Below are 25,694 nucleotides of genomic sequence, written 5' to 3'. Positions count from 1 at the left end.
ACATTATAGTCAAGTGTTCCTGTTGAATTGACCCCTTAACCATTACATAGTGCACTTCTCCATCTCTTTTAACAGTTTTGTGTTAAAGTCAATTTTGTCTGATATTGGGATGGCTATACCTGCCCTGTTTTGATTTCTGATACCATGGAATATCTTTTTCCATCCTTTCACTTTCAGTCTGCCTGTATCTTTGTTGATGAGATGTGTTTCTTGTAGGCAGAAAATAGATGAGTCTTATTTTTTCAGTCCATTCTGTAACTTTTAACTGGAGAGTTGAGGCCATTTACATTCAAGGTGACTATTGGTAACTAGTGACATGGCCCTGCTATTTTTCCATAAATATTCATATTGTTTACTTTGGATTTCTTTTTTACTTTTACTCAGGGATTTTCTGCCTTTACATTCTTTTATAATGATGTCTATCTCAGCACCCAGGGTTCCCATGGTCAAGGAGTGCAAGGGAGTTCATTCCGCCCCACTAGCCTCTCCTGTCCACAGAGAGACTGAGGGGTTTCCAGAGCTGTTGCTTGTATGTGCTTTGCCCCAGCCAGTCAAGCCTGATCCCCCCAGCCATATTCAAAGTCAGTGGGGAACCCAGATTTTTCCCTCTGGTAGAATCCCTGGATCACATGCATGCACAATACCTGCTGGCCACAGCCCCACTACTTTCACAGTTGTGCTGGACACATACAGGAGTCCCTGTAGGTTGCACTGCCCTTTAGTTGGGGTGGCTCCCCCTCCCCGCCCCTTGCCAAGTGGGCAAGGTGGAGTTGGTGTTGTTGTCCTGATGACAAGGTGGAGACCATCCCCGTCAATTGACTCAAACTGCCATGGTTGCTCCTACCAGCAGTCCCTGGTTGTTGCTGGGTGCTCACCAGAGAGCTGGAGCAATTGCTACCTGCTTATGACCAAAATGGCACCAGCCCTCCCAGAGCTAGTGCAGAAGTAGAGAGAGAGAGACTCACCACTTTTTGTTTCCCCACTCTGGGTGAGCAGTCATCCTGCTCCTTTTAGGGTTCCAGGATGGACTCAAAAATGGTGCAGTCCAGTAGGCTCTCCCTCCAGCTGTATCAATAGCGTTGTGGGCCCATGCAGTCTGATCTCACCTTGCTAGCCAGAGCAGACTGCTGGGTTCTTTGTTGTGTCCCTAATCATTGCTTCACATCTGTGCCTTCCTCTCAGTTCTAAGGCATTTGCACTGCTTTTGCAGGACCTCCCATTGCAGTTTTCCCTGCAACTTTCCCCTGAGAGTGTACTGTCTCTACTTTCTTTTATGCTAAGTTCACCTAGCCTAGAGTAGATCTCCTTGTCACTATTCCACTATCCTGATACCTGCCAAACTCTTGGCTATTTTTTTTTTTACAGGCAGAGTTAGACAGTGAGAGAGAGAGAGAGAGAGAGAGAGAGAAAGGTCTTCCTTCCATTGGTTCACCCCGCAAATGTTGCTATGGCTGGCGCGCTGTGCCGATCCGAAGCCAGGAGCCAGGTGCTTCCTCCTGGTCTCCCATGCAAGTGCAGGGCCCAAGGACCTGGGCCATCTTCCACTGCACTCCCAGACCACAGCAGAGAGCTGGACTGGAAGAGGAGCAATCAGGACAGAATCCGGCGCCCCAACCAGGACTAGAACCCAAGGTGCTGGCGCCGCAGGCAGAGGATTAGCCTAGTGAGCCACGGTGCTGGCCAAACTCTTGGATCTTAATAGTTCAGTAAATGAATGAAATAGATACCCTAGTATTTGTCAATCCTTTGTCTTTGTTTCCAGGAGACTCATTCTTACTAGTCACTAGCTCCTCCGGCCATATCAGTTAAATTATTGAACAAGACATTTGGACTTTTGCCAAATTACATTATTATCTGCTTCTCTTATATAGTATCTTCCATTTTTGACAGGAAGTGGGAATGGGCATTTGGTGCAATAGCTAAACTGCCACATTGGATGCCTAAATCCTGTATTAGAGTGCCTGGAACTCAGCCTCAGCTCCACTTAAGATTCCAGTTTCCTGCTAATGTGCACCCTGGGAGGCAACAGATGATGGCTCAAGTGCTGGGGTCCCTGCCACCCATGTGGAAGACCCAGATTGAACTGCATGTTCCTGGCTTCAGCCTGGCCAAGCCTCAGCTTTTGTAGGCATTTGGGAAGTGAACCAGTGGATGAGAGATCTCTGTTTGTCTCTCCCTCCTTCTGTTTGCCCTTCAAATAAGTAAATAAGTAAATAAATAATGACAGGAATGCTCATTTTTTCATTTCTGCACCAATTCGTGGGTCCATAGTGAGCTAGGCACAGTGCCGGGAGCTGGAGATGCTGTATGCTAGGCGGGAGGAAAGATATTCCAAGCAGAGGGAATGGCCTTTCTAAAGCACAGAAATGTGCGACAGGTGCCTGGATGCCACAGAGAGCCAGCTCCCTCCCCCTCATCATCCCTACCCCTGTGTCACCAGCTCCTGGAGCTCAGCAGCCTGACTCACTAGTGTCTACCACTGCTCCATCCTCATGCCCACTGCCACCACCTGGGGCCAGCAGAAGGCTGCAGCTTTGTTGTGATGGGCTGTGCCTCCTACCACAAACCCCATCCCCAGTGTCTATGCTCTCCACTCAACAGGACGGGGTTCTAAACTGCAGAGCTGGCTATGATCTGGCCTTGCCAAGCTGCCTCCTCTCCTATCTCCTACTCTCGTGGGTGCTGGGACCATACATGTGCTAGGTTAGTTCAAGTCTGTGCCTGTGCCTTACTTACACTTCTCATCTCCATTGCCTCTTGTTCCATCTTTGTCAAGCTGGAAACCTCTTACCTCATTTTTAAAACCCAGGTCAAAGATCACTTCTTTGTAAGCTTCCTGATTGCCACTCTTCCTTGTCTCTCCTATCCCTAGAGTCTTGCATTTTGGCAGAATAGCAAGAGGTTCCTCACCTGGCTTCCACTGGCCAGTGTTGCTGTTGACTGAACTCACCTTGTCCCTGGTGCACAGCATTTGTAGTTGGTAGCCACAGACACTTCTCTCATCACTTGTGTTGTAAGCTTACCTAGTGTCATATGTCTTCATTCCCCCATGTGTTTATTCCAGTTGTGCTTAGGTGTTAATATCAGGGTTTCTAGAGATTTAAAACCAGTAATATGAGATATATATTTTAATAAGTTCACAGAAAATGGATCTGAAAGATAAAGGATAAGTTTATTTGATACAAAACAATTTTGAGGGGTTGATGTGTTTTGAAGTCATTAAGGTAATGCACTCAGGATGCCCGCATTTAGTATTGGAGGGCTCTGCTTCCAGTTCCAGCTCCCTGCTCATGGGCACCCTGAGAAGCAGCAGGGGCTGGCTCAAGTCCTTGAGCCCTCTGCCACCTACATGGGAGACCTGATTGGAGTTCTAGTTTCTTAGTTTCGGCTTGGCCCAGCTTCAGCTGTTGTAGGCATTTGAGAAGTAGATAATGATCTCTGTCTGCATGTCTTTCTCTGCCTTTAAAATAAATTAAAATTGTTTAATTTTTTTTTAACTTTTATTTAATGAATATAAATTTCCAAAGTATGGCGTATGGATTACAATGGCAAAAACCAATGTATAAGAGAGGTCTCAAAAAGTTCATGAAAATGGATATTATGAAAAAACTATGCATGGATTTCAAAATTTTTTGCACCAAAATAAACTTATCCTTTAATTATTTTTCCCATGAACTTCTTATTTTTAAAATTTATTTTATTTATCTGAAGCCAGAGTTAGAGAAAGAGAGAGAGAGAGAGAGAGAGCGAGCATACTCTTCTATCTGCTGGTTCACTTCCCAAATAGCCACAATGATTGAGGCTGAGCCAGGATGAAACCAGGAACCTGGAATTCCATCCTGATCTCCTATGTTGGTCGCAGGGGCCCAAATACTTGGGCCATCTTCTGCTGCCTTCCCAGGCACAGTAGCAGGGAACTGGATGGGAAACAGAGTAGCTGGGTCTCAAACTGGCACCCATACAGGATGCTGGCATCGCAGGTGGTGGCTTAACCTTTTATGTCATAACACCAGCCCCTCCCATGAACATTTTTGAAGACCTCTCATGTATGAGTAAGGAGAGTTATTACAGGGTTTGGCTTACATGATTATGGAGGGCGAGAAGACCCACTGCCTGCCATCTGCAGGCTGGAGATCAGAGGAGCCAGCAGGCTAACTCCCAGTTAGTGCCAACGGCCTTGGGATCCAGAGGGGATGCTGCTGTAGGTCCTGGAGCCCAAAGTCCCGAGAACCTGAAGTTCTGGTGTCATGTCTGGGGGCAGGAGGAAATGGATGTTCCAGCTGCAGGAGACAGAAGGAACTCATCCTGCTGCTGCCCTTCTGTTCTGTTTGGGCCCCCCTGGACTGGGTGGTTACCACTGACATTGGTGAAGGTAGACATTCCTTACTCAGTCAACCAAGTCAAATGGTGGGCTCCTCCAGAAACACCCTCACAGACAACACTCGGAAATGGTGTTGTGCCAGTTGTCTGGATATTCTTTAGCCATCACTCATAAAATTCACTGTTGCAGCTTATATTTGCATGTGGGTGATTCTATATGGGTGTGAAAAGAGAGAGGCTGGTTAGGCTGGATCTTTTGGAAAGTCCCCAGAGCAAGTTTAGTGTATTTAAAAGTTTGCTGTTGATTTAAGAGTAGCTGAGAATGCAGGGTGCATTTAGGGATGGGGTACTATAAACATCAAGGATTCTTCACTCAGGTTTCTTTGCAAGCATGGGAGTTTCCGTTTACCTTCTCAGTCTTGCTGGACGAAATGACCCTGGAGAGGGTGGGTGGGGCTTAGGTAAGAGAGGCCAACATTCAGCAGATCCACATTCCAAGTACAGTCTTTGGTCTTGCATCAAAGGTTCATTCATTCATCACTCAGCAGCCTTGGAATAGGAACCCTGGTTATGCCAGGCCTTGTTACAAGAGGCAGGAGTGAGCGAATGCAGAGTGAATGTGCAGCTGTCTAACTCAAGCTAAAATGTGACTGTATCATTGGGTCATAGGTTGAATAGTGTCCTCCCCAAATTCATGTTTATCCAGAGTCACAGACTATGTCCTCATTTGGAAATAGGGGTTTTGCAGATGTAGTTAGTTAAGATAAGGTCATACTGATTGGGGTGAGCCCTCGATCCAATACGACTGGTGTCCTTATTAGAAGACCATGGGAGGCCAGTGCCGTGGCTCACTAGGCTAATCCTCCACCTTGCGGTGCCGGCACACCGGGTTCTAGTCCTGGTCAGGGCGCTGGATTCTGTCCGGGTTGCCCCTCTTCCAGGCCAGCTGTCTGCTGTGGCCAGGGAGTGCAGTGGAGGATGGCCCAAGTGCTTGGGCCCTGCACCCCATGGGAGACCAGGATAAGTACCTGGCTCCTGTCATCGGATCAGCGGGGTACGCCAGCCGCGGTGGCCAGTGGAGAGTGAACCAACGGCAAAGGAAGACATTTCTCTCTGTCTCTCTCTCTCTCACTATCCACTCTTGCCTGTCAAAAAAAACAAAAAAACAAAAACAAAAAAAAAACAAAACAACAACAAAAAAACCATGGGAGGTGATGCCCAGGCACACATAGTGGGAAGGCCGCCCATGAAGGTGGAGGCAGACACTGGAGAGCAGCAGCTATGAGCCAGGGACCTTCAACGAATGCCACCCACCATCAGAAGCTAGGGAGATACATGGGACAGGTTCTTTCTTGGAGCCACCGGAAGGAACCAACCTTGTGGACATCTTGATTTGGGACTTCCAGACTCAGAACTGTGAGAGAAAAAAGTTCAGTTGTTGCAACACCCAGCCCAGAATGATTCATTATGGCAGCCCTAGGAGACTCATTGCACACCTTTTGGTGCGTGCACAGCTGTCCTCGGTGTCTGCTGGTGTGGGATGAGAGCATTGCTACTGTCTGCATCTCTGCTGCTCTTGTCACGCCTCCTTCACTCATTTTATTAAATCCATAAACTCTGAAATAATTTCATTAAAATGTTTTTGAAGATTTATTCACTTATTTGAAGGCAGAGTAACAGAGAAGGAGAGAGAGAGAGAGAGAGAGAGAGAGATCTATCTTCCATCTGCTAGTTCATTCCCCAAATGACCACAACAGCTAGGAGCCAGGAACTCCATTCTGGTCTCCCACAGGAGAGTACTTGGGTCATCATCTGCTGCCTTCCTGGGAGCATTAGCAGGTAGCTGGATTGGAAGCAGAGCTTCCAGGACTCCAACTAGCACTCAGGTATGTACCATGTGGTACTGTTGTACCGTGATGCCAGCCTTGAATAATTTTCTTTATTGAGACATAGTATGTACACCTGTGGGTACCATTTGGTATTGCACACAGTGTGTCATGGTCACGTCAGGTCTTTGGCATTTCCATCTCCTTCAACATTTGTCATTTCTTCGTGTGGGGAGCGTTTAAACTCCTGTCTTCCAGTTCTTTACAAAATATGCAGTGAGTTGTGAACTGCAGTCACCCTCCAGTGCTGGGCAACGTCAGAACTTACTCCTTCTGCCTCTACTCGTTGGCGAGTCTTCCCCCTGCTCCTTTCCCTCCTAGCTTACCACCATTCTACTCTCTACTTCTAAGATAAACTTCTCTAGCTTCTATGTATGAGCTAGAGCATGTGGTATTTGTATTGATGATAGTCTTAAATAATTTTTACATACTTCTTAGTGCAATAAAAACTGTGGAAAGCTACCCAAGGGGAGAAATAAAATACATTTGCAGGAAGCAGTCATGTGCTTCTGGAAAGTGGTAGATCTGGGGTTAGACAGCAGGAGGGGGCGGGATGGAAATCGGTCTCTGTCATCTCTGCTTTCAGCTGCATAGACCTGATAAGTCTCCCCAAGGGGTGTTTATTCTCTGGTACTTTGGGATCTCCTAGAATTCAGAAATCTCTGACATTACATGCAAAGCTGCACAATGTTTAAACTAGAAAGTGCATTGTGGTTAGGAAAAGAATACAACGAAAATGTGTCTGCTACCTGAACGTTTTACATGGCTTGCTTCTCTAATGACTGCACTCTCCAGTTCTCACAAGGTACATCGGCTTTTTTTCCTTTTTAGTAGATCATTGTTAAGCAGCATTTTTTTCTACCACCACAAATGTACAGTGTTCCCCTGACATATAACAATCTTGGAGAGTGCCAGTCACCATAATGGAGAGCTGCATGCCAACCTGAAGTTGACATACGTTTTAAATCACAAATTGTCAGAAAGGTTCTTTCCCGGTATCTATTTTTATAACATTCCAGCAACCACAGAGTGGAATTGGTTGAACCCTACTATTTAATTCATTTGAAATATCTTTTCTCCCCCACTTTATTTGAAAGAGAGACAGCGACAGATAGGTGGAGCTCTTCCATTTGCTAGCTCCCACTCCAAATGCCCTCGAGAGCTGGGGCTGGCTTAGGCCGAAGCTAGGACACTGCAACTCAATCCAGGTCTCCCCTGTGGGTGGCAGGGATTCAGGTACTTGAGCCATCACTTGCTGCATTCCAGGTTATGCATCAGTAGGCAACTGGAATAGGGAGTAGAGCTTGGGTTTGAACCCAGGCTCTCTGATAAGGGATGCAGGTGTCTCGGGCGGCATCTTAACCCCTCTGCCAAACACCTGCCCTGGTTGAAATATCTTGCTTAGGATTTCTTTTTCAGAAGTAAAGCAATGGTTTTGAAGTTGAGTCTGGTGTTTTCAAGCAGCATAATAGGGTAACTGTTCTTTTTTTTTTTTTTTTTTTTGAGCATGTGTGCAAATCTAGGTGGTTAACATACTCTATTATGCCTTTAAGAGCACAGAGAAGAATTGATAGGATTGGATGAGATTAGTGTTTGTGTCAACAGTATATATAACATATATATATATATGTTTTTAATTTTGGAGAACACATAAACTTGTATTTTAGGTGAGTCTAGGACTTGAAATTTTATTTATCATCCTGAAAATAATCAACTTTCCATGGGCTGGACTGGTGTTAATGGTCACGGTAACACACAAGATACACTTTTGTTAGTGCTCCTAATGTAATTTATATCAATATCGGTGGTAGTGAATGTTCTTTGTGTTTTCTCTGAGAATGTGGGCAGTTAAAGGCACTAGAACATTTATTGTTCTCCTGGGAGGAAGTTCAACAATTGCTCATAATAAAGCTGGTACTTGATTTCTTTTCGGTTTGTGATAGGGAACTGATTCTTCTTTTTTGCTCACAGAAGGGTGCAAGTCAAGTTTGCTTCTGAGGGAAGCAGCAAGAACTCTTATTTTCTTTTTCCCGGCTAAGCCAGGTTCAGACAGATAATTGCTCTGCCACCATGCTGGCAATTTGAGTTGCCTGTGTGTTTCTGCAAACATTATAAAATGAAAACTCTTATACCCTGCATGTGGGAGTATAACCTGGTATTCTAGAAGCCAATTTTACCATAAGTTTTAAGCAAGAATTTTTTTGAAGTTTGTATTGCATAATAGGAGAAACTCTTAGGAGTTGGATTACCATAAGGAAATCAATTTCTATGTAAGAATATTTAATTGTTGTCAATATAGTAAAAACCTGGAAATATGCTAAACGGTCTTAAAGAAGTAAATAATTCAATATAGTACCATTATATCTTCATTAAAAATGTCTTCAAAGAATATAAAAACCACGAGACAAAATATATGTATCAAGATACTTTTTTCTCATCTTATTGTGGATGTGCATACAAAAAGAGAGGTAGAAAATAGTGAAAATGCTATCAGAGAACCTGGTAGTCTGGCCAGGGGCATCTTCATTTGTGATATTAATGTTCATTTCACTCTTTCACATTATATCGGATGAGAAGGGGAACTCACAGAATGTCATTTAAATATATTTGCACGCATATTAGAAGATGATGGTGAACTGTAGCCATATCATTGAAACAGCCGCCATTGGGTGCTTCCTGTTCTCTCACTGCAGCCTAATAGAAATAAGACTTGAGAGTAGTGGGGACCCTTTCCATGTTGTTCCAGGCACAGTGTTCTGCTCACCCCTTTGACCAACCCAGTGTGTTCAAATGATTGGGTCCCACAGCTATTTGCAAAAAGGTTCCTGGATTTCTCTATTTTATGTTTCTCCTTTGGACCACTGCCAGCTTTTCGGTAATGCGCAGTCACTTGGAGTTTAATTCTGTGGACACAGGTAAAAGTGACATCAACCATACTGGGTGGGATTGTGTTAAAACAGAGAAGTGGTGACGTTGATGTTTTCAGTATAGAAGTATAGAGGTTGACTGTTGAAATGATCAGGACTGAGCGTCTAAGCCTGTTTCACTCAGGTTGACCACTGCGAGGTCTGGACAGATACCACTGTGGCTGAAATGAGTTCAGAGGATCCATTCTCTCCACCTTGAGTGTCAGTCCTCGGAAGCCCAGTACAGCCTTGTTCTTCCTGGGCTGCAGTGAAGTCCTTTGTTTTTCCCTTCCCACGCTGGCCTCACGGATAGGAATTTGGGAGCATTCCTCCAAAGTGCTAACATCTCACAGACATTCGTGGAGCAGGGCTGTGGGAGGAGTGCAAGCCAGAGGGAGGTGAACAGATATTGCTTGTATGAGCTTTCTCAGCCCCTTGGACATTGGGTCCAAGTGATAGGTTGCACATATCCCAGACCTCGGTTCCCACTGGGGTTGTGCAAAGTGGTGGTGCTGGCCCAGATTGCTGTAGGTTGGAGGTTGGTTGTACTTATCGTCTGTCATTTGGCCAAATTTCTTGCTTGCCTGCATCCCTGCTCTCCTAGCATCTAAATAACACAAGTGCATTTTTATACTTTATAAAAATATAGAATGCCACCTTTTGGTACTAAAGCTACCTGTTGAGAAAATAAGGTATGTAAATGTCAGATCTAGTTTGATGCTGGGGCCACAGCCAGATTTGTGATTGGCTGATTCTTTTGACAACTGTCACTGATGAGCATGTTATCTCATTGTTTCATCATTTCTTTGTTGGAATATCAGAACTTAACCAGTTTAGGTGCAAAGATGAAAGTAAAATAGGGGCCGGCGCCGCAGCTCACTAGGCTAATCCTCCGCCTTGCGGCGCTGGCACACTGGGTTCTAGTCCCGGTCAGGGCGCTAGATTCCTTCCCGGTTGCCCCTCTTCCAGGCCAGCTCTCTGCTGTGGCCAGGGAGTGCAGTGGAGGATGGCCCAGGTACTTGGTCCCTGCACCCCATGGGAGACCAGGAGAAGCACCCGGCTCCTGCCATCGGATCAGCGTGGTGCGCCGGCCGCAGCGCGCTGGCCGCGGCGGCCATTGGAGGGTGAACCAACGGCAAAGGAAGACCTTTCTCTCTGTCTCTCTCTCTCACTGTCCACTCTGCCTGTCAAAAAAAAAAAAAAAAAAAAAAAGTAAAATAGGTAGGTTTTATTGAAGATATGGCTCAAAGTTGAGCTTTTGTTTAATGTTTTAAAGCCAGGTTATTTTGGGGTGCAGATTGATATGGAAAATGGAAATGGGTGAGTAGGCCCCCACTTCAGTATCGGAAGGCATTTGTTTAAGGGGGGACAGTAGGAGTTGGCATTATTCCTTCAGTTTACTCCAAATGCACTTCTATCAATCTGTTTACTCTTACTTTAATTTCCCCATTGTATTTCTTTATCCAGTTTAGACTAATAAACCTAGGTCCAAGAAGAAAAAACATGATCTTCTGTGGCTTTTTTTTTGAAGATTTATTTTATTTATTTGAAATAAACAGAGTTACAGAGAGAGGTAGAGACAGAGAAAGAGAAGTCTTCCATCTGATGGTTCACTCCCCAGATGGCTGCAATAGCCAGAGCTGTGCCGATCTGAAGCCAGGAGACAATTTAAGTTCCAGCTACTTCACTTCTGATCCAGCTCTCTATTAATGTACTTGGGAAGCAGTGAATGATGGCTCAAGTACTTGGGCCCCCGTCACCCATGTGGAGTTCTGGGCTGCTGGCCTTGACCTGGCCCAGCTCTGGCTGTTGTGGATTCGTGGATTCCACATTTCAGGAGTGAAGCAGTGAATGGGAGTTATGTCTGTTTGTCTGTCTCTCTTTCTCCATCTCTCTCTGCCTTTCATATAAGTGAATGTCTTTAAAAAACAAAACCAGAAGCAATATAGTGTTCAAAGTAGAGTCTAAATGATGTGTAACAATGTTTGATCTATACCTTCTTATTTTTTCTCCCAAAGGATATCTTTCCTAAGGAGTGACAACAATATGGCTTTTGCATAGACCCAATGGTACAAATTTTGTATCAGGTGATTGTTGGCATTGCTGCAGCCATCCAGGATTATGTCTTATGTTATTCTGAGTCCTCTGAGAAGCAGATGCCAAAGTGGGAAGAGACTTATATGAGATTTGTTGGGTGAAATGATCATCAGAAAAAAATGGGAAAGAAATGGATGAGGCTGGGAGAGCCAGCAGATTCAAGTGCGGGTCTCACCACTGTGAAGGAGAGAGGGAAGGAGGGAAGGGAGACCTTGAGACACAATGCAGTTAGCGGGTTCTGGCAAGTTCAGTGAGAAGTCACCCAGCTAAACCTCTTCTGGCGGAGGGTATAGACTTGTGGCAAGGGGCTGCCCAGGACCCACTATGCCCAAGAGAAGCCTGCCCTCAGCTCAGGGCGGTAGCAGAGCCAGATCACAGTGGCTGGGCCAGCAGCAGGTGTGAGAGGTGTATGCTCACAGCCACCATGCACGTGAACCTAGCAGTCTGCCTGCCATGGTTTCACTTTCTGTAGTAGGCTGCAGCCTAAAGATACTAAGTGGAAAGTTTCAGAAATAATTCCTAAGTTTTAAGTAAGTTTCATCACACTATATTATTATAGTAATTCTATTTTTTAGTTATTGTGAATCTCTTCTTATGCCTAATTAATAAATTAAATTTTATCCCAGGTATGTATGGATAGGGAAAAACAGTATGTATGGGGTTTGGCATTATCTTGTGGTTTCAGGCAACTGTGATGCATCTTGGACCATATGTACACGATAAGGAGGGGCTGCTGTGTCAGACTACTACACGTTTTGCTGAATATATGCCCACGCATGGAGTAAACTAATGTGATTCAAGGTAGAGGAAGGCAAGTGTTAGGTTTCTACAGAGATGTAAAGGTAGACTAGTTCCATCACATATTTTATTTCTTTATTGATCTGATTTTAGGCCATAAGATAAAGTTATGAATTGAATAAAATATAGGAACTTAGTTGGTTTAAAAATAGCATGGTCACCAGAGTGTGTGCCTCAGATTTAAAATATGACTCACTGAGGAGGCCAACATTGTGGCACAGCAGATTAACCACTGCCTGCAGTGCCAGCATCCCATAGGGGTTCAGGTCTCAGCTTCTCCACTTCTGATCCAGCTACCTGCTCAGGCATCTGGGAAACAGAAGAAGATGCCTCAATTGCTTGGGCCCCTGCCACCCACCTGAGAAATCCAGATGGAGTTGCAGGCTCCTTGATTCAACCTGGTCCACCCCTGGCTGTTGGAGCCATTTGGGAAATGAACCAGAGGATGGAAGATTCATTCATTCTCTCTCTCTCTATCCCCCCCCCCCAACTTTTCCTTTCAAATAAAGAAAGTAAATCTTAAAAAAAACCAGCTATTTAAAAAATTTTTGTGTACTGGGCTTTGTGTAGAGAAGACTGGTTCCTAGGTTCAGTCTTCCAGAAAAAGCAAAAAGAGATGAAAGGGTGTTAGAGAGAAAACTACTGTGCTTTGAAGGTCACCTTTGGAAACTGCCTTGAATCTGATGCTTAGAGTGAGTCCCTTTCAAGAGAAATAGCTCTTGGCATCTGTTAGACATTTTGGGCCAGAGGTCTTGTTGAATGAACAGTGGGAAGGTGAATTACAGAGTTACATGGGTCTGTAAGACCAGGTTTCTTTATAGAAAGCTTTGATGTGGCCTTATTTTTCTGTTTTCTTTGATTCATTTTATTTACTTTAAAGGCAGAATTAGAGAGAGAGAGAGAGAGAGAGAACGAAGGGAAGAGAGAGGGAGAGAGAGAAAGAGAGAAAATCTTCCATTTGCTGGATCCCTCCCCAAATGGCCACAATGGCAAAGACTGGGCTAGACCAAAGTCAGGAACCTGGAACTCCATCTGGGTCTCTCATGTGAGTGGCAGGAGCACAAGAATGTGGGCCATGTTCTGCTGCTTTCCCAGGTGCATTAGTAGGGAGCTGGGTCAGAAGTGGAGCAGCCAGAACACAAACTGATGCTCATATGGGATGCCAGCATTGCATATGGTGACTAACCTCCTGAGCCACAATGCCATCCCTGCTGTGGGCTTAATACCAGGGCTACAACCTCAGTTTGTGAAAGAGCAATTATTTTCCATTTCAAATGAGCATTGTGTAGACGAGTGTCATCGATGAGCCTGTCTTGCTACACTCAAGTGACCAACTTGGTGGCCTGTGTTTGCTACACTCACTCTCACCAGTCAGGCAGAACACACACAGCTTTCTGGTTTCAAAGCATGGCCTTTGCAAATTAGATATCAAGTTGGTCCTAGATTTTAAGGTTTCAGAGGATAGTTGTTGATATTTTCTTTGAAATAGTTTGTCTTATTAGTATGTGGTTATAGCTTAAAATAGCTTACTTAAAAACATGGAAAGTAGGAATTGGGATGAGAGGAATTACAAGGAAGTGGAGTTAAGGAAAAGTAGGCAAGTATAATTGACATTCTCCAGACTTCAAGTGGTTGGTGTCTTGTCCTATCTTCCCACATTGCTGTACCTGGCCCAAGTGCAGGGCACAGGGGCTGTGTGGGATCCCTGGATAATCCCTGGATGCTGTCATGGGACACGGACCCAGACTTCAGCTTTCTATGTAAATGAGCCTTTGGCCCATAGTGGTCACAGACAGCAAAATTGATGGCCATAAGAATGAAGGTCAAGAAACCAGGCTAGACTGAGAAGATCTGAAGGAAAGTGTGGTAGTCAGAACAGTGGGGTTTTGTCTTACCTTGCTGAGCAGTGCTTTTCCCTGAATGTTGGTGACCTCCCTAAAATGCATATGTTGATATCCTAGCCCTCAAGGTGATGGTGTTTGGGGGTGTGCTCTTTGGCAGGTGATTAGGTCAGGCAAGTGGGGCTATCATGGATAGTTTTAGTGCCCTCATAAAAGGAGCCCCACAGAACTCCTTTGCTCTTCTACTGTGAGCTGTGATGAAAAGCCAGCTGTCTAAGAAGCAAGCCCTCAACCGGGCATGGAATCTTCCAATGCAATGATCTAGGATTTCTAGCCTTCAGCAATGTGAGGAACAAACTTCTGTTGAGTAAGCTACCCAGTTTGTGGTATTTTGTTACAGCAGCCTGATCTAAGACAGGCAAGAATAGAGCTAAAAAGTACTAAAAGTAGGCAGTGGGAAAAACAGGTGCCATTTTTAAACAGTACTGCTCTATGTATTAGTACATCCTGTGCAATGTATTCATTTAAAGGATACATCCCTTTTTATTGCTGAATGATATTCTATTGTATGGCTGTCCCATACTTTATTTATCCATTCATCCGTTGATGATTATTTCCTTTTGGAATGTTATCTATAATGTTTATATATAATATCTATATAGACATCTGAATCATTTCCTTTGGGCTGTTACCTATAATATCTACACTGTTGCTACAAATGTGCATGTCTGTGCTTTTGTGTAGACATGCTTTTCATTTCTCATGGGCATATACTTGGCTGGAATTGCTGGGTCATAGGTTACTCACATTTAAATTGTTGCAATGCTTACAGACTGTTTGTAAAGCAGTGCCATTTCCTAGTCCTGTCAGCAGTGTGATGTATGAGGCTTTCAAAATCATCAGTGCCTGGCCAACACTTGGTATTGTCTGACCTTTTGAGTCTAGCCATCCTAGTGCTCATGGTATGAAATCTCATTGTAGCTTATTGGCCATTTTCATATTTTAAGAGAAATATCCATTCAGATTTGTTAGCTATTTTAAAATTGGGTAGTAGTGAGAGCTCTTTATCCATGCTATTACAAGTCCCTTATCAGAGAGATGATTTGCAAATATTTTCTTGCACACTGTGAAATGTCTTTTAACTTTCTTGGTGGTAGGTGTCTTTTGAGGCACAAAAATCTAAATTTTAATCATAGCCACCTAATCTGTTTTTTCTTTTGTTATTATGTCTGTGAAACCAGTGCATAATTTGACATCAAAAAGGTCTACATCTATGCTTTCTTCTAAGCATTTTATAGTTTGAGCTCTTACAGTTAGCTCTTTGATCCATTTTGAATGAATTTTTGTGTTATTTTCACATGGATGCCTGGTAGTCCCTTCACCATTAATCACCTCCCTGAATTATCCTGGCATCATTGTTGATTTGGTAGCTACTTCTTAAGACAAATTTTTATTTGATGGCTTTTTCCAAATTAAGATTGATGTTATTTGTTGGTCAACAAATGATTTATTTATAAGCAGATGCATTTTATAAATATATATATATTTTACTGCGTGTGCATGTAAGAATTGCCTTTAATAGAACAAAGCACATCAAAGCAGATTTGGATGAAGCAACCATCATAAACAGATACCTCAGAAAGTTCATGGAAAAATGGAATTAAAAGGTAATTTTGGTGGAAACAAATTTGAAATCCATGCATAGTGTTTTTTTGTTTTGTTTTGTTTTGTTTTTTTTTTTTTTTTGACTGGCAGAGTGGACAGTGAGAGAGAGAGACAGAGAGAAAGGTCTTCCTTTGCCGTTGGTTCACCCTCCAATGGCCACCACGGCCGGTGCACTGTGGCAGGCACACCGCACCTATCCAAAGGCAGGAGCCAGGTGCTTCTCCTGGTCTCCCATGGGGTTCAGGGCCCAAGTACTTGGGCCATCCTCCACTACACTCCCGGGCCACAGCAGAGAGCTGCCCTGGAAAAGGGACAACCGGGACAGAATCCAGTGCCCCGACCGGGACTAGAACCTGGTGTGCCGGCGCTGCAAGGCAGAGGATTAGCCTACTGAGCTGTGGCGCCGGCCGCATAGTGTTTTTATAATATGCAATTAATGAAGTTTTTAAAGACCCTTCATATACTTGGATTTCAGATTTTTGCACCAAAATAAACTTATCTTTTAACTTAACTTTTTGAAGTTCCTTTGTATGTTTATCCATCCACTGGAACCATGGCACTGGACTAGGGGTCTTCTGAACCAGGATGTTTCTCACTTATGCGCATTGGGATTCCCTGGTAATTTTGTTAGCATGCAGGTTCTGGTTTCCTAGGTCTGGAGTGGAGGTGAGACTACATTCTGACAAGCTCCAGGCAATGCCTGGCTGGGCCTGGGGCCACATCTTGAGTAACAGCACATAAGAGCCTGACCCGTGGGACTATTATTCAGTGTTGTTTCATCTACTCATCTAAAGGGATTTGGAAGGGAAATAAAGTAGCTTGTTTTGAAGGTGACATTTTTTGTATTTTATTTAATAAACTTCAAGATGAAAAACCACCATATGGAGAAATAGAATAAAAGTTTCTTCCTGTGGCATTTTTGCCAATCTGGATGATTTTCTGTTGTCCTTATAGGCCCCTGATGATTGTTACTCAGAAGATTACAACCTTGGCCTTCCAAGTTCATGACGGTGAGAAAAATGACCCTTCTTCCTCTGCTTCTCAGAGAGAATCCAACATCCAGAGCTTCTCTTTTTACACTCTCTGTGCAATCCAGGGTTTAGAAAGTGCAGGCAGATCTTCCTTTATCTTGTTCAAAATTTCTAGGCTTCTTTAAGTATAGCCTTTGAGTCTCCCAGCTATTATTCACCATTTCCCTGCTGAGTCTGAGATATTTGCACTGAGAACAGTGGGATTTCTGTTTATCTTTTTTTTTTTTTTTTTTTTTTTTACAGGCAGAGTGGACAGTGAGAGAGAGAGAGAGACAGAGAGAAAGGTCTTCCTTTTGCCATTGGTTCACCCTCCAATGGCCATTGCGGCCGGCACACTGCAGCCGGCACACCGCGCTGATCCGAAGGCAGGAGCCAGGTGCTTCTCCTGGTCTCCCATGGGGTGCAGGGCCCAAGCACCTGGGCCATCCTCCACTGCACTCCCGGGCCACAGCAGAGAGCTGGCCTGGAAGAGGGGCAACCGGGACAGAATCCGGCTCCCCAACCGGGACTAGAACCCGGTGTGCCGGCACCACAGGCGGAGGATTAGCCTAGAGAGCCACGGCGCCAGCCTCTGTTTATCTTCACAGTGTTTTAAACTGAAGTTAATTTGCTGCGCTCTCTGCCCTTCATCTCCAAATCTGTTAAGAAAAAAATGGCCTCCTTTCTGCTCTGATTTAATTTTGGGGGAAGCCTGGGAGATGCTAAAACAAAATCAAGCAGCATTGTCTGTTTAATCATTTTTTAAATGATATTTATTTATTTATTTGGCTTGTAAAATGATCTAATGAGACTGGCCTAACCCTGCAAAAAGTGGGAGAAGGGAGAGTCTTCTGCTTGTACGAAACTGAAGATGTTCCTTGCTTGGGCTCTTCCTAAAAATGGCTGGGGTGTGATTTACTGTTCAAATCGGGTTCCCGGGAAGAGAGGAAGACTATTCCAGCTGGTTGGAAGACTCTACTATGTGCTGAAGGGTGCCAGGTGCAGTTAGTAGAAGTGTATTCTGTGGACTGGTACTGCTTTGCCAAATACTTTGTGACTGTTGAAATGTCTTTGTTGATAGATTGAGAAGATTTATCTCAGACAGCTAGTTTTCTTGTTTTTCCTTCAAGCTTGGGAACTGATTGGATTTCCTTTGACCCAGTCTGTTCTTAGCTCAGACGTGGTTCCTCCGTCACTGTGTTGAGAGCTGGGTAATTTTATTCCAAGGATGGAATCTTTCTAGAGGGACCGGCCATCTGATTCTCCCAGTACTGAGACAATTTCCCAGATGTGTGGTTTTCAGGGGGAAAATCCAAGTCCTAATGAAACCAGGCTGAGCTAGTCACACTTGGTGGTTGTAGACTAACACTAACCACAGAAACCAATAGCAAAAATCAAATTTAATTTCTGAAGTTGCTAGAGACGTAGTACTTAATACGACCTCAGAAAAAGAGTATGATATTTTTAAACATTGCTTCTTTTTTTTTTTTTTTAAGTAGACATTTTGCCTAAATTTACTTTTTGTGCATTTTAAGCTCACCGTATTTCCTGGAACTTTCCTTTAGGCAGCAAAGTAAGTGTTTATTTGGCTTGCCTTTTTTTTTTTTTTTTCTCGTGTGTGGGAGGAACAAGTAAATTCCAGAGACACTCCGCCTTCTCTGTGGCATGTTTTTTAGTTGCCTTCATAGTTGGTGACCATTGTCAGTCTTAGCTGAACGTACAGTTTTTTTTTTAAAGATTTATTTATTTATTTGAGAAACAGAGTTAGACAGAGAGAGGGAGAGACAGAGAAGGAGAGAGAGGGAGTCCATCCACTGGTTCATTCCTCAAGTGGGTACAATGGCTAGAGCCGGACTGATCTGAAGCCAGGAGCCAGGAGCTTCATCCAGGTCTCCCTCGTGGATTCAGGGGCCCAAGCACTTGGGCCATCTTCTACTGCTTTCCCAGGCCATAGCAGGGAGCTGGATTGGAAGTGGAGCAGCTGGGACTCAATCCAGTGTGATATGGGCTGCTGGCACTGCAGGCAGAGGCTTAGCCTACTACGCCACAGAGCTGGCCCCTGAATGGAACAGTTTTAAGGTGACTTCTATTGCTTATGACACTTAAGTTTCCTTGACTCAACGTTAATGTATACGTTTTATAGGAAACGCAAGGGTGGTTTGATGGGGGAGGTTTTCGGCAATGAATGGGTGTTAAAAAGAAGAAAACTGATTATTCCAGTGTGGTTTCCGGGCACTCAGGGTAACATTTCCTCTTTTCCTTTTTGGAAGAGGAAAGTCCCTGTTTCTTTTCCCGTTAGCTCCTATCTCCATGCTGGCAGCGTGTACCAGGTATCTGTATGCAGCATGATGAAGGAGGTGTTTCAGCTGCCACAGCCTGAGAAAGGCGAGCTTATTTCTTGGATGTAAGAGAGTGCTTCAAATAGTTCATGGAAAGTGGAATTAAAAGATAAGTTTGGTTGCAAAAAAATTTTGGAAGCTGTGTGTAGTTTCCCATAATATGCCTTTTCTGCAGACTTCTAGAAGACCTCATGTAGTGATGAAAACACACAAAGTGGTGAGGAGCTGCCCAGGGCAGGAGATGGAGAGAGCTCTGTGTCGTACTGTGTGATTCCAAGAGGGATAACCTGAGTGCCCCGCTCATCGTGTGAGCCTGCCAACGGGCGGCTCTGTGGTCCAGGGCTATTTTAAAAAATGACAAATGGATTCTTCATGATCAATGAAGCAAAAATATATTCCCTTTTTTCAAATGCGTTTGGTTAGACTCTTTTAAGACTTGTTGCCTTGACACTGCAAATGTCTCATTTCTTTCCGGTTTTTAAGATTCATTTATTTATTTATTTTTACTTGAAAGGCAGCAGAGCAGAGAGAGGGAGAGACAGTGAGGGAGAGGGAGAGACAGAGAGGAAGAGAGAGAGAGAGAGAGAGAGAGAGAGAGATCATGTAACCACTGGTTCACTCCCCAAATGGCCACAACAGCTAGGTGTGGGTCAGGCTGAAGCCAGGAGCCTGAAGCTCCATCCGGGTCTCCCACATAAGTGGCAGGGCCATCACCCCTGCTTTCCCAGGCACATTAGCAGGGAGCTGGATTGGAAGTGGAGCAGTAGGAACTCAAAGTGGTGCTGTGATAGGGGAGGCTGGCATCACAGGCAGCGGCTTAACCCGCCGCTCCACAGGGCTGACCCCTACACGTCTCCCGTCTGAGTTGTTTTTCTTCTCCATAGGATCAGCTGGAAGAGCCGAAGACCTTTCTGCTGAGCAGCGGCGGCTCGCTGTAAAGTAAGTTCAGGTTATCAAGAGCTTCTCAAGTGCCTCCGACATCATATGTAGAGGTTTTCCTCACCGTTCAGATAGCTGCCTTTCCGTTCCTTATCATGAATAATCAATTGTTTACTTATTTTTAAAGATTTATTTAAGAGACAGAGGCACAGACAGAGAGAGGGAGAGACAGAGAGAGGTCGTCTCTTTGCTGGTTCACTCCCCAGATGGCTGCAACAGCCAGAGATGGGCTGATGTGAAGCCAGGGGCCAGGAGCTTCTTCCAGGTCTCCCACGTAGGTGCAGGGGCCCAAGGAGTTGGGCCATCTTCTACTGCTTTCCCAGGCCCTTAGCAGAGAGCTGGATCAGAAGTAGGGCAGATGGGACTTGAACCAGCACCCATATGGGATGCCAACACTGCAGGCTGAGACTTAACCTAGTACGCCACAGTGCCGGCCCCATGATATCATTTATTTAATGAGTCTGCCATTGGACTCTTGGGTTGCCCACCAGTCTTTGTCTTTTACAAATGGTGAGTGATGAAAATGATTGGGTTCAGCTAGAGGATGGATTCCCAGGAGTGGATTGCTAGGTCTAACCGTCCGTGGATCTGTAGTTTGCTGGGATTGTTATTGCTGGGCATGTGTCGGGGGAGCACCAAGAATCTGATAATCATCAGTGCACATTGGTGGGATTTTGATTAAACACTGGCATGGAAGACAATGGGAAGTGGGGCCAGAGAGATGCAGGTGGGAGGAGACTGGGAGGAAGGCTGAAGGTGGCCTTTGGCCAGTGGGGATACTTGAGAAAAAGGGAGGTGTTGCAGCAGAAGGGAGTCTGTCTACAGGAGGAAGAGGAGGAGGAGGAGGGGGACACTGATGTGAAGCTGAACAAGGCATACAAGGTAGTGCATGGGTGCGAGCACTGTGGCCTGGGGCCGGGTGGGACTGCATTAAGGGATAACTGGAGAAGTAAAGGACGTTCCAGGCACAGGAGATGAGCTCCTGGCTCCTTCATGAAGGAGCTGAGACTTGGAAGTGATGAGCACTGTGGGACGATTTTAATGAATCGGGTTCCTTGCTGAGTGCTGTGGGGTGTAAGTGACTCAGAGCACAGTTCCCATGGCAGGTAGCAATGGCACTGAGGACGCTTTTCCCCACCATTCTGTCTTTGGAACAGGCCTTCCCAAAGACCCTCAGAGAACAGCATAGATCTGCTATCTGCAGATTGTTTTCCTGCTCCTGAGGACTTGGCCTGCATGCCAGAGCAGCGTAGAGACTGTTCTGTGGCCTCTCTTCCTGTGGAAACTGGATCCACCCATCATTTGTTATGTGTTTATTTTGGCCATCTGAAAGTGCTCCTCTTTCGAAGCATCCCAGTCAGCTGCCATGAGGTCAGGTTCTCACCCTGCGTTATGTTTATTACCTTTGTTTTGTGCTGTTCGCAGACAGGTGATGAGAAAAGAGCATGTCCCAGCCTCCACAGCTTTTACCCTGGACCCTGCCTTGAGTGTTTTATTACCATGATCGGCCAGCAGAGGGCGCCACGGAGCTCAGCGCGTTCTCTGAGCTACCCTCCCCCTCAATTTTCCTTTTAACAAGAATCTGTTAGTGAATCAGCCCTTAGGGCATTCGGATCTGGCTAAAAAGCCCATGAGAGTATTTCAGGCATGGAAAGCCAAGACACTCTGGCAAAAAAAAAAAAAAAAAAAAAAAAAAAAAAAAAAACAAACAAACTAAATGAAAGATCTCTGTGAGTGAGATGCCAGTGGAAAGAATGGGCCATCAAAGAAGGAGGTACCTTTCTCTGAAGGGAGGAGAGGACTTCCACTTTGATTATGGCCTTGTCTAAATAAGGTCTGAGTTTGTGAACTCAAGAGGCATCTATAGCCTTGGCAGCTCATGACAAGAGCCTCGGGTGATTACTGACGCCATAAATAAGAGAGTCAATTGTTAAATCAACAACAAGAGTCACTGTGCACTTGCTCCCCATGTAGGATCTCTGTGTTGTTGTTGTTTTTTTTTTTTTTTTTTTGTCAGGCAGAGTGGACAGTGAGAGAGAAAGACAGAGAGAAAGGTCTTCCTTTGCCGTTGGTTCACCCTCCAATGGCCGCCGCGGCCGGCGTGCTGCAGCCAGCGCACCGCGCTGATCTGATGGCAGGAGCCAGGAGCCAGGTGCTTTTCCTGGTCTCCCATGGGGTGCAGGGCCCAAGCACCTGGGCCATCCTCCACTGCCTTCCCTGGCCACAGCAGAGAGCTGGCCTGGAAGAGGGGCAACTGGGACAGAATCCGGCGCCCCGACAGGGACTAGAACCCGGTGTGCCGGCGCCGCTAGGCGGAGGATTAGCCTAGTGAGCCGCGGTGCCGGCTGTTCTTAATGTGTTGTACTATGTGAATCAATGGTATAACTAGTAATCAAACAGTACTTTACACTTTGTGTTTCTGTGTGGGTGCAAACTGCTGAAATCTTTACTTGATATATCCTAAACTGATCTGTATATAAAGATAATTGAAAATGAATCTTTATGTGATGGGAGAGGGAGCGGGAGATGGGAGGGTGGGAGGGAAGTTATGGGTGGGGGGGGGAAGCCACTGTAATCCAAAAGTTGTACTTTGCAAATTTATATTTATTAAATAAAAGTTAAAAAAATGTATACCGCTGGGAAAAAAAAAACAACTATGCATGGGTTTCAAAAATATTTTTGCGCCGAAATAAATTTGTGCTTTAATTCTTTAAAAAAAAAAAAGAATCTGTTAGTGAATTTTTATAGAAAAGAACAAGGAAAGGTCTTGTCAAATACAGTAATCTAAAAAGACAACCCAATGGCTGCATTTGGAATAATTCTTTTTAAAAAAATTCTGCATAAAAATCCAAGCCTGAAAACTTTTCAACTATGTTCATTTTCGCAGAGTGAAACCCACATTTTTGGAATACTTAAGCTACCTTCTCAATTTCATGAGTGTCATAGCGGGCCCCTGTAACAATTTCAATGACTACGTGGCCTTCATTGAGGGGAGACACGTGCGCATGAAGTTGCTGGAAGTCAACTGGAAGCAAAACACTTCCTGCAGCTTCCCAGAACCTTCTCCCACTGTAAGTCTTCGGTGCTGAATATTTACCTAAAGGTCCAGAGAACAGGGTTTGCTGCCAGGCTGACTGTCACTAATAACTGTTCAATTAAAAAGCCAAACAGCTTACAGGAAAGCTTGGCCAGTAGCTTTTCTCTCATTTGTTTAAATTATCAGTACAGGTTGAGTATCCCTTATCTGAAATGCTTGGGACCAGATGCGTTTCACATTTGAGATTTTTGTGTGTGTGTGATTTAGGAATCTCTGCATAGACTTTATCACTTCAGCATCCCTACTATGAAAATCTAAAATCTGAATCGTTTTGACATTGTGTTGATACTCAGAAAGTGTTGGATTTTGGAGTACTTTGATTTTGTAGTTTGGGATTAGGGAAGCTCAATCTTTATTGAGATGTTTGTAACGGTTCTCTGTATTGGAGCAATGGGTGTTTATTTTGCAAAGGAGCCTAGTGACTGGGAATATTAAAGCAATCAATTCATTAGTTAGCCAATATTTAGTGTACACAATGTGGCCAGCAGAGTGCCTGTTAACACATTTCAAGTACTATGGATGTTTTGTCTTTAAAATTCAAATACAGCTGGAAGAGCATGTGCATTTGCTTCAAGAAAGTCATGGGAAATGGAAATTAAAAGGTTTATTTGGTGTGAAAGTTTCTAAAAATCCATGCATATTGAGTAGTCTTCAAAACGTTCATGGCAAATGAAATTTTTTAAAAAAGGTTTGTTTATTTATTTGAAAGAATTACAGAGGGAAAGGAAGAGAGAGAGAGAGAGGGAGGGAGGGAGGGAGGGAGAGAGAGAGAGAGAGAGGGAGGGAGAGAGGGAGAGAGAGAGAGAGAGAGAGAGAGGGAGAGAGATCTTCCATTTGCTAGTTTACTCGTCAGATGGCCTCAATGGCCAGCTCTGGGGCAGACCGAAGCCAGGGGCCAGGAGCTTCATCCAGGTTTCCCACATGGGTGGCAGAGAACCAGACACCTGGGCCATCTTCTGCTGTTTTTCCCTGGTATGTTAACAGGGAGCTGGATTGGAGGTGGAGCAGCTGGGACATAAACTGGTGCCCATATGGGATGCTGGCATCCTAGGAGGCAACTTTACCTGCTGCGCCACAGTGCTGGCCCCGCAAATGCATGTTATAAAAAAAAAATTGTAAATGGATTTAAGAAAAATTTGCACCAAAATAAGTTTGTCTTTTTTCTTGAAAATTTTAATTTATTTTTATTTGAAAATTGAGAGACAGATGGACAAACTGCAATCTCCCATTTGCTAGCTCACTCCTCAAATGCCTGCAGCTGTCAAGGTTGGGCCAGGCTAAGGCTAGAAGTCAAGAATTTAACTCAGGTCTACCACATAGGTGACAGGAACTGAAGTACTTGAGCCATCACCGTTGCCTACCAGGGTGTTCATTAGCAGGAAGCTAGAATTAGACCGGTTTTACATGTGTAGACTTGATTTTAATCTGGAGAGAGTTTAAAATGGCTTTTTGAAATAGTATTTTAATTTTGACCTGGATTTATCAATCTCAAATTAGTCAGTATTAGGATAACTCATTGAACTTCTTAACTATGTTAAGTTTATTCTGATCAAATATGCTGTATTTAAGGGAGATTATAATTAACTGAATGAATGATGAAAATTGGAAATAGGAGAAAATAGAGATAATTTGAGTTAACTATTGCATAACTGAAAGTCTAGGCAAAAGTATGAGTTTCGAATTTGAATGTTTAAGTGGCTTGTTAATTACTCATGGCTTCTGGGGAGTTTTGACACACTTGAGCTCACTGTACTTTATGGTCTGGGCTTCAGCTACTTTATTGAAAATGATTTAGGAATGAAATCACCATGGCCATGGGGTGTCAGAGCCACACCATGTGTTTTGAGGCGGTATCTGTCTCTGGAGAGCTTTCAGGTTTCACATGGTTTTATTTAGGAAACAGTTTTATTACGGAGCCTCATCTCCACTTTCCAAGGAGACACCTGCGTCTTTGTGCTGAGATTGGGAAGTGATGAGGATGCATTTGGTTGACGTGCTGATGGGTGGCAGGGAGGCAGGTGGGGAGGGGTCTGCCCCCCACCAGCTGTGCCTCCTAGCACCGTCAGTGTAACTGTGGCTAAGAGTGGTGCTGGACACTTGACCTTGTACATGTTCATTCTCTTAAGCCCCATGCCACCCTCTGAAGGAGGTGCTGTTGCTTGGCCCATATTAGCAATAAAAAGTTCAATTTTAAGACACTGAAAACTGTGATTCTGTTGAACGGTGAATGTCATTCCCAGAATGTCAGAAAAGCCAGACAAAATTACTCCATATAGAAGAATTTAAAAATCAGTACATCTTGATCTCAGAGTTGACTATGTCATGTTTTTTTGTTTTGTATTTGTTTGAAAGGCAGAAAGAAGGAGGGAAAGAGAGACAGATCTTCCATCTGCTGGCTCATCCCCCCAAATACCCACAACAGCTGGGGTTGGGCCTGGCCAAAGCCAGGAGCATAAAGCTAAATCTGGGTCTCCCACGCAGGTGGCAGGGACCCAAGTACTTGGATCATCACTGCTGCTTCCCAGGGTGTACATTAGAGGGAGCTGGAATCAGAAGCAGAGACAGAACTCAAACCTGGGCAGCCTACGGAGGAACGTGGCATCCGAGTGGCATCGTAACTGCTCTGCCAGACAGCTTCCCCTGGAAGACTTTTAAAGCTCTCCAGAGCCTTCCCATGCTCTGGTTTGGGTGCTCAGTCTCCGGCACGGAATTCATCCTACCTGAGCCTTTTTCTTTCTTGATGATGACTCGGGTCATTTTCTTCCATTCTGAATACGTTCAGTTCTCAAGTGTCAG

The 25,694-nt window shown here is 44.5% G+C and overlaps 1 protein-coding gene across 7 annotated transcripts in view; it reads left to right on the top strand.

The window, feature by feature from the left end:
- MBOAT1 (membrane bound O-acyltransferase domain containing 1) overlaps positions 1–25,694 on the top strand; it is a 273,642-nt gene that overhangs the window by 64,986 nt on the left and 182,962 nt on the right. For all 7 annotated transcript variants that reach the window (XR_011388755.1, XM_017344969.3, XM_017344967.3 and 4 more), the window contains 3 exons: positions 16,468–16,523; positions 19,747–19,801; positions 22,689–22,872. Coding sequence is in view for 6 of the 7 variants with exons in the window: in XM_017344969.3 (XP_017200458.1) it covers positions 16,468–16,523; positions 19,747–19,801; positions 22,689–22,872 (295 nt within the window). In the remaining variant the exon portion in view is untranslated. The remainder of the gene's footprint in view (positions 1–16,467; positions 16,524–19,746; positions 19,802–22,688; positions 22,873–25,694) is intronic.

This window comes from Oryctolagus cuniculus, chromosome 5 (assembly GCF_964237555.1).
Source record: "Oryctolagus cuniculus chromosome 5, mOryCun1.1, whole genome shotgun sequence".
In the NCBI taxonomy this organism is placed as follows: Eukaryota; Metazoa; Chordata; class Mammalia; order Lagomorpha; family Leporidae; genus Oryctolagus; species Oryctolagus cuniculus.
This window is presented reverse-complemented; position numbering and strand designations above follow the sequence as displayed.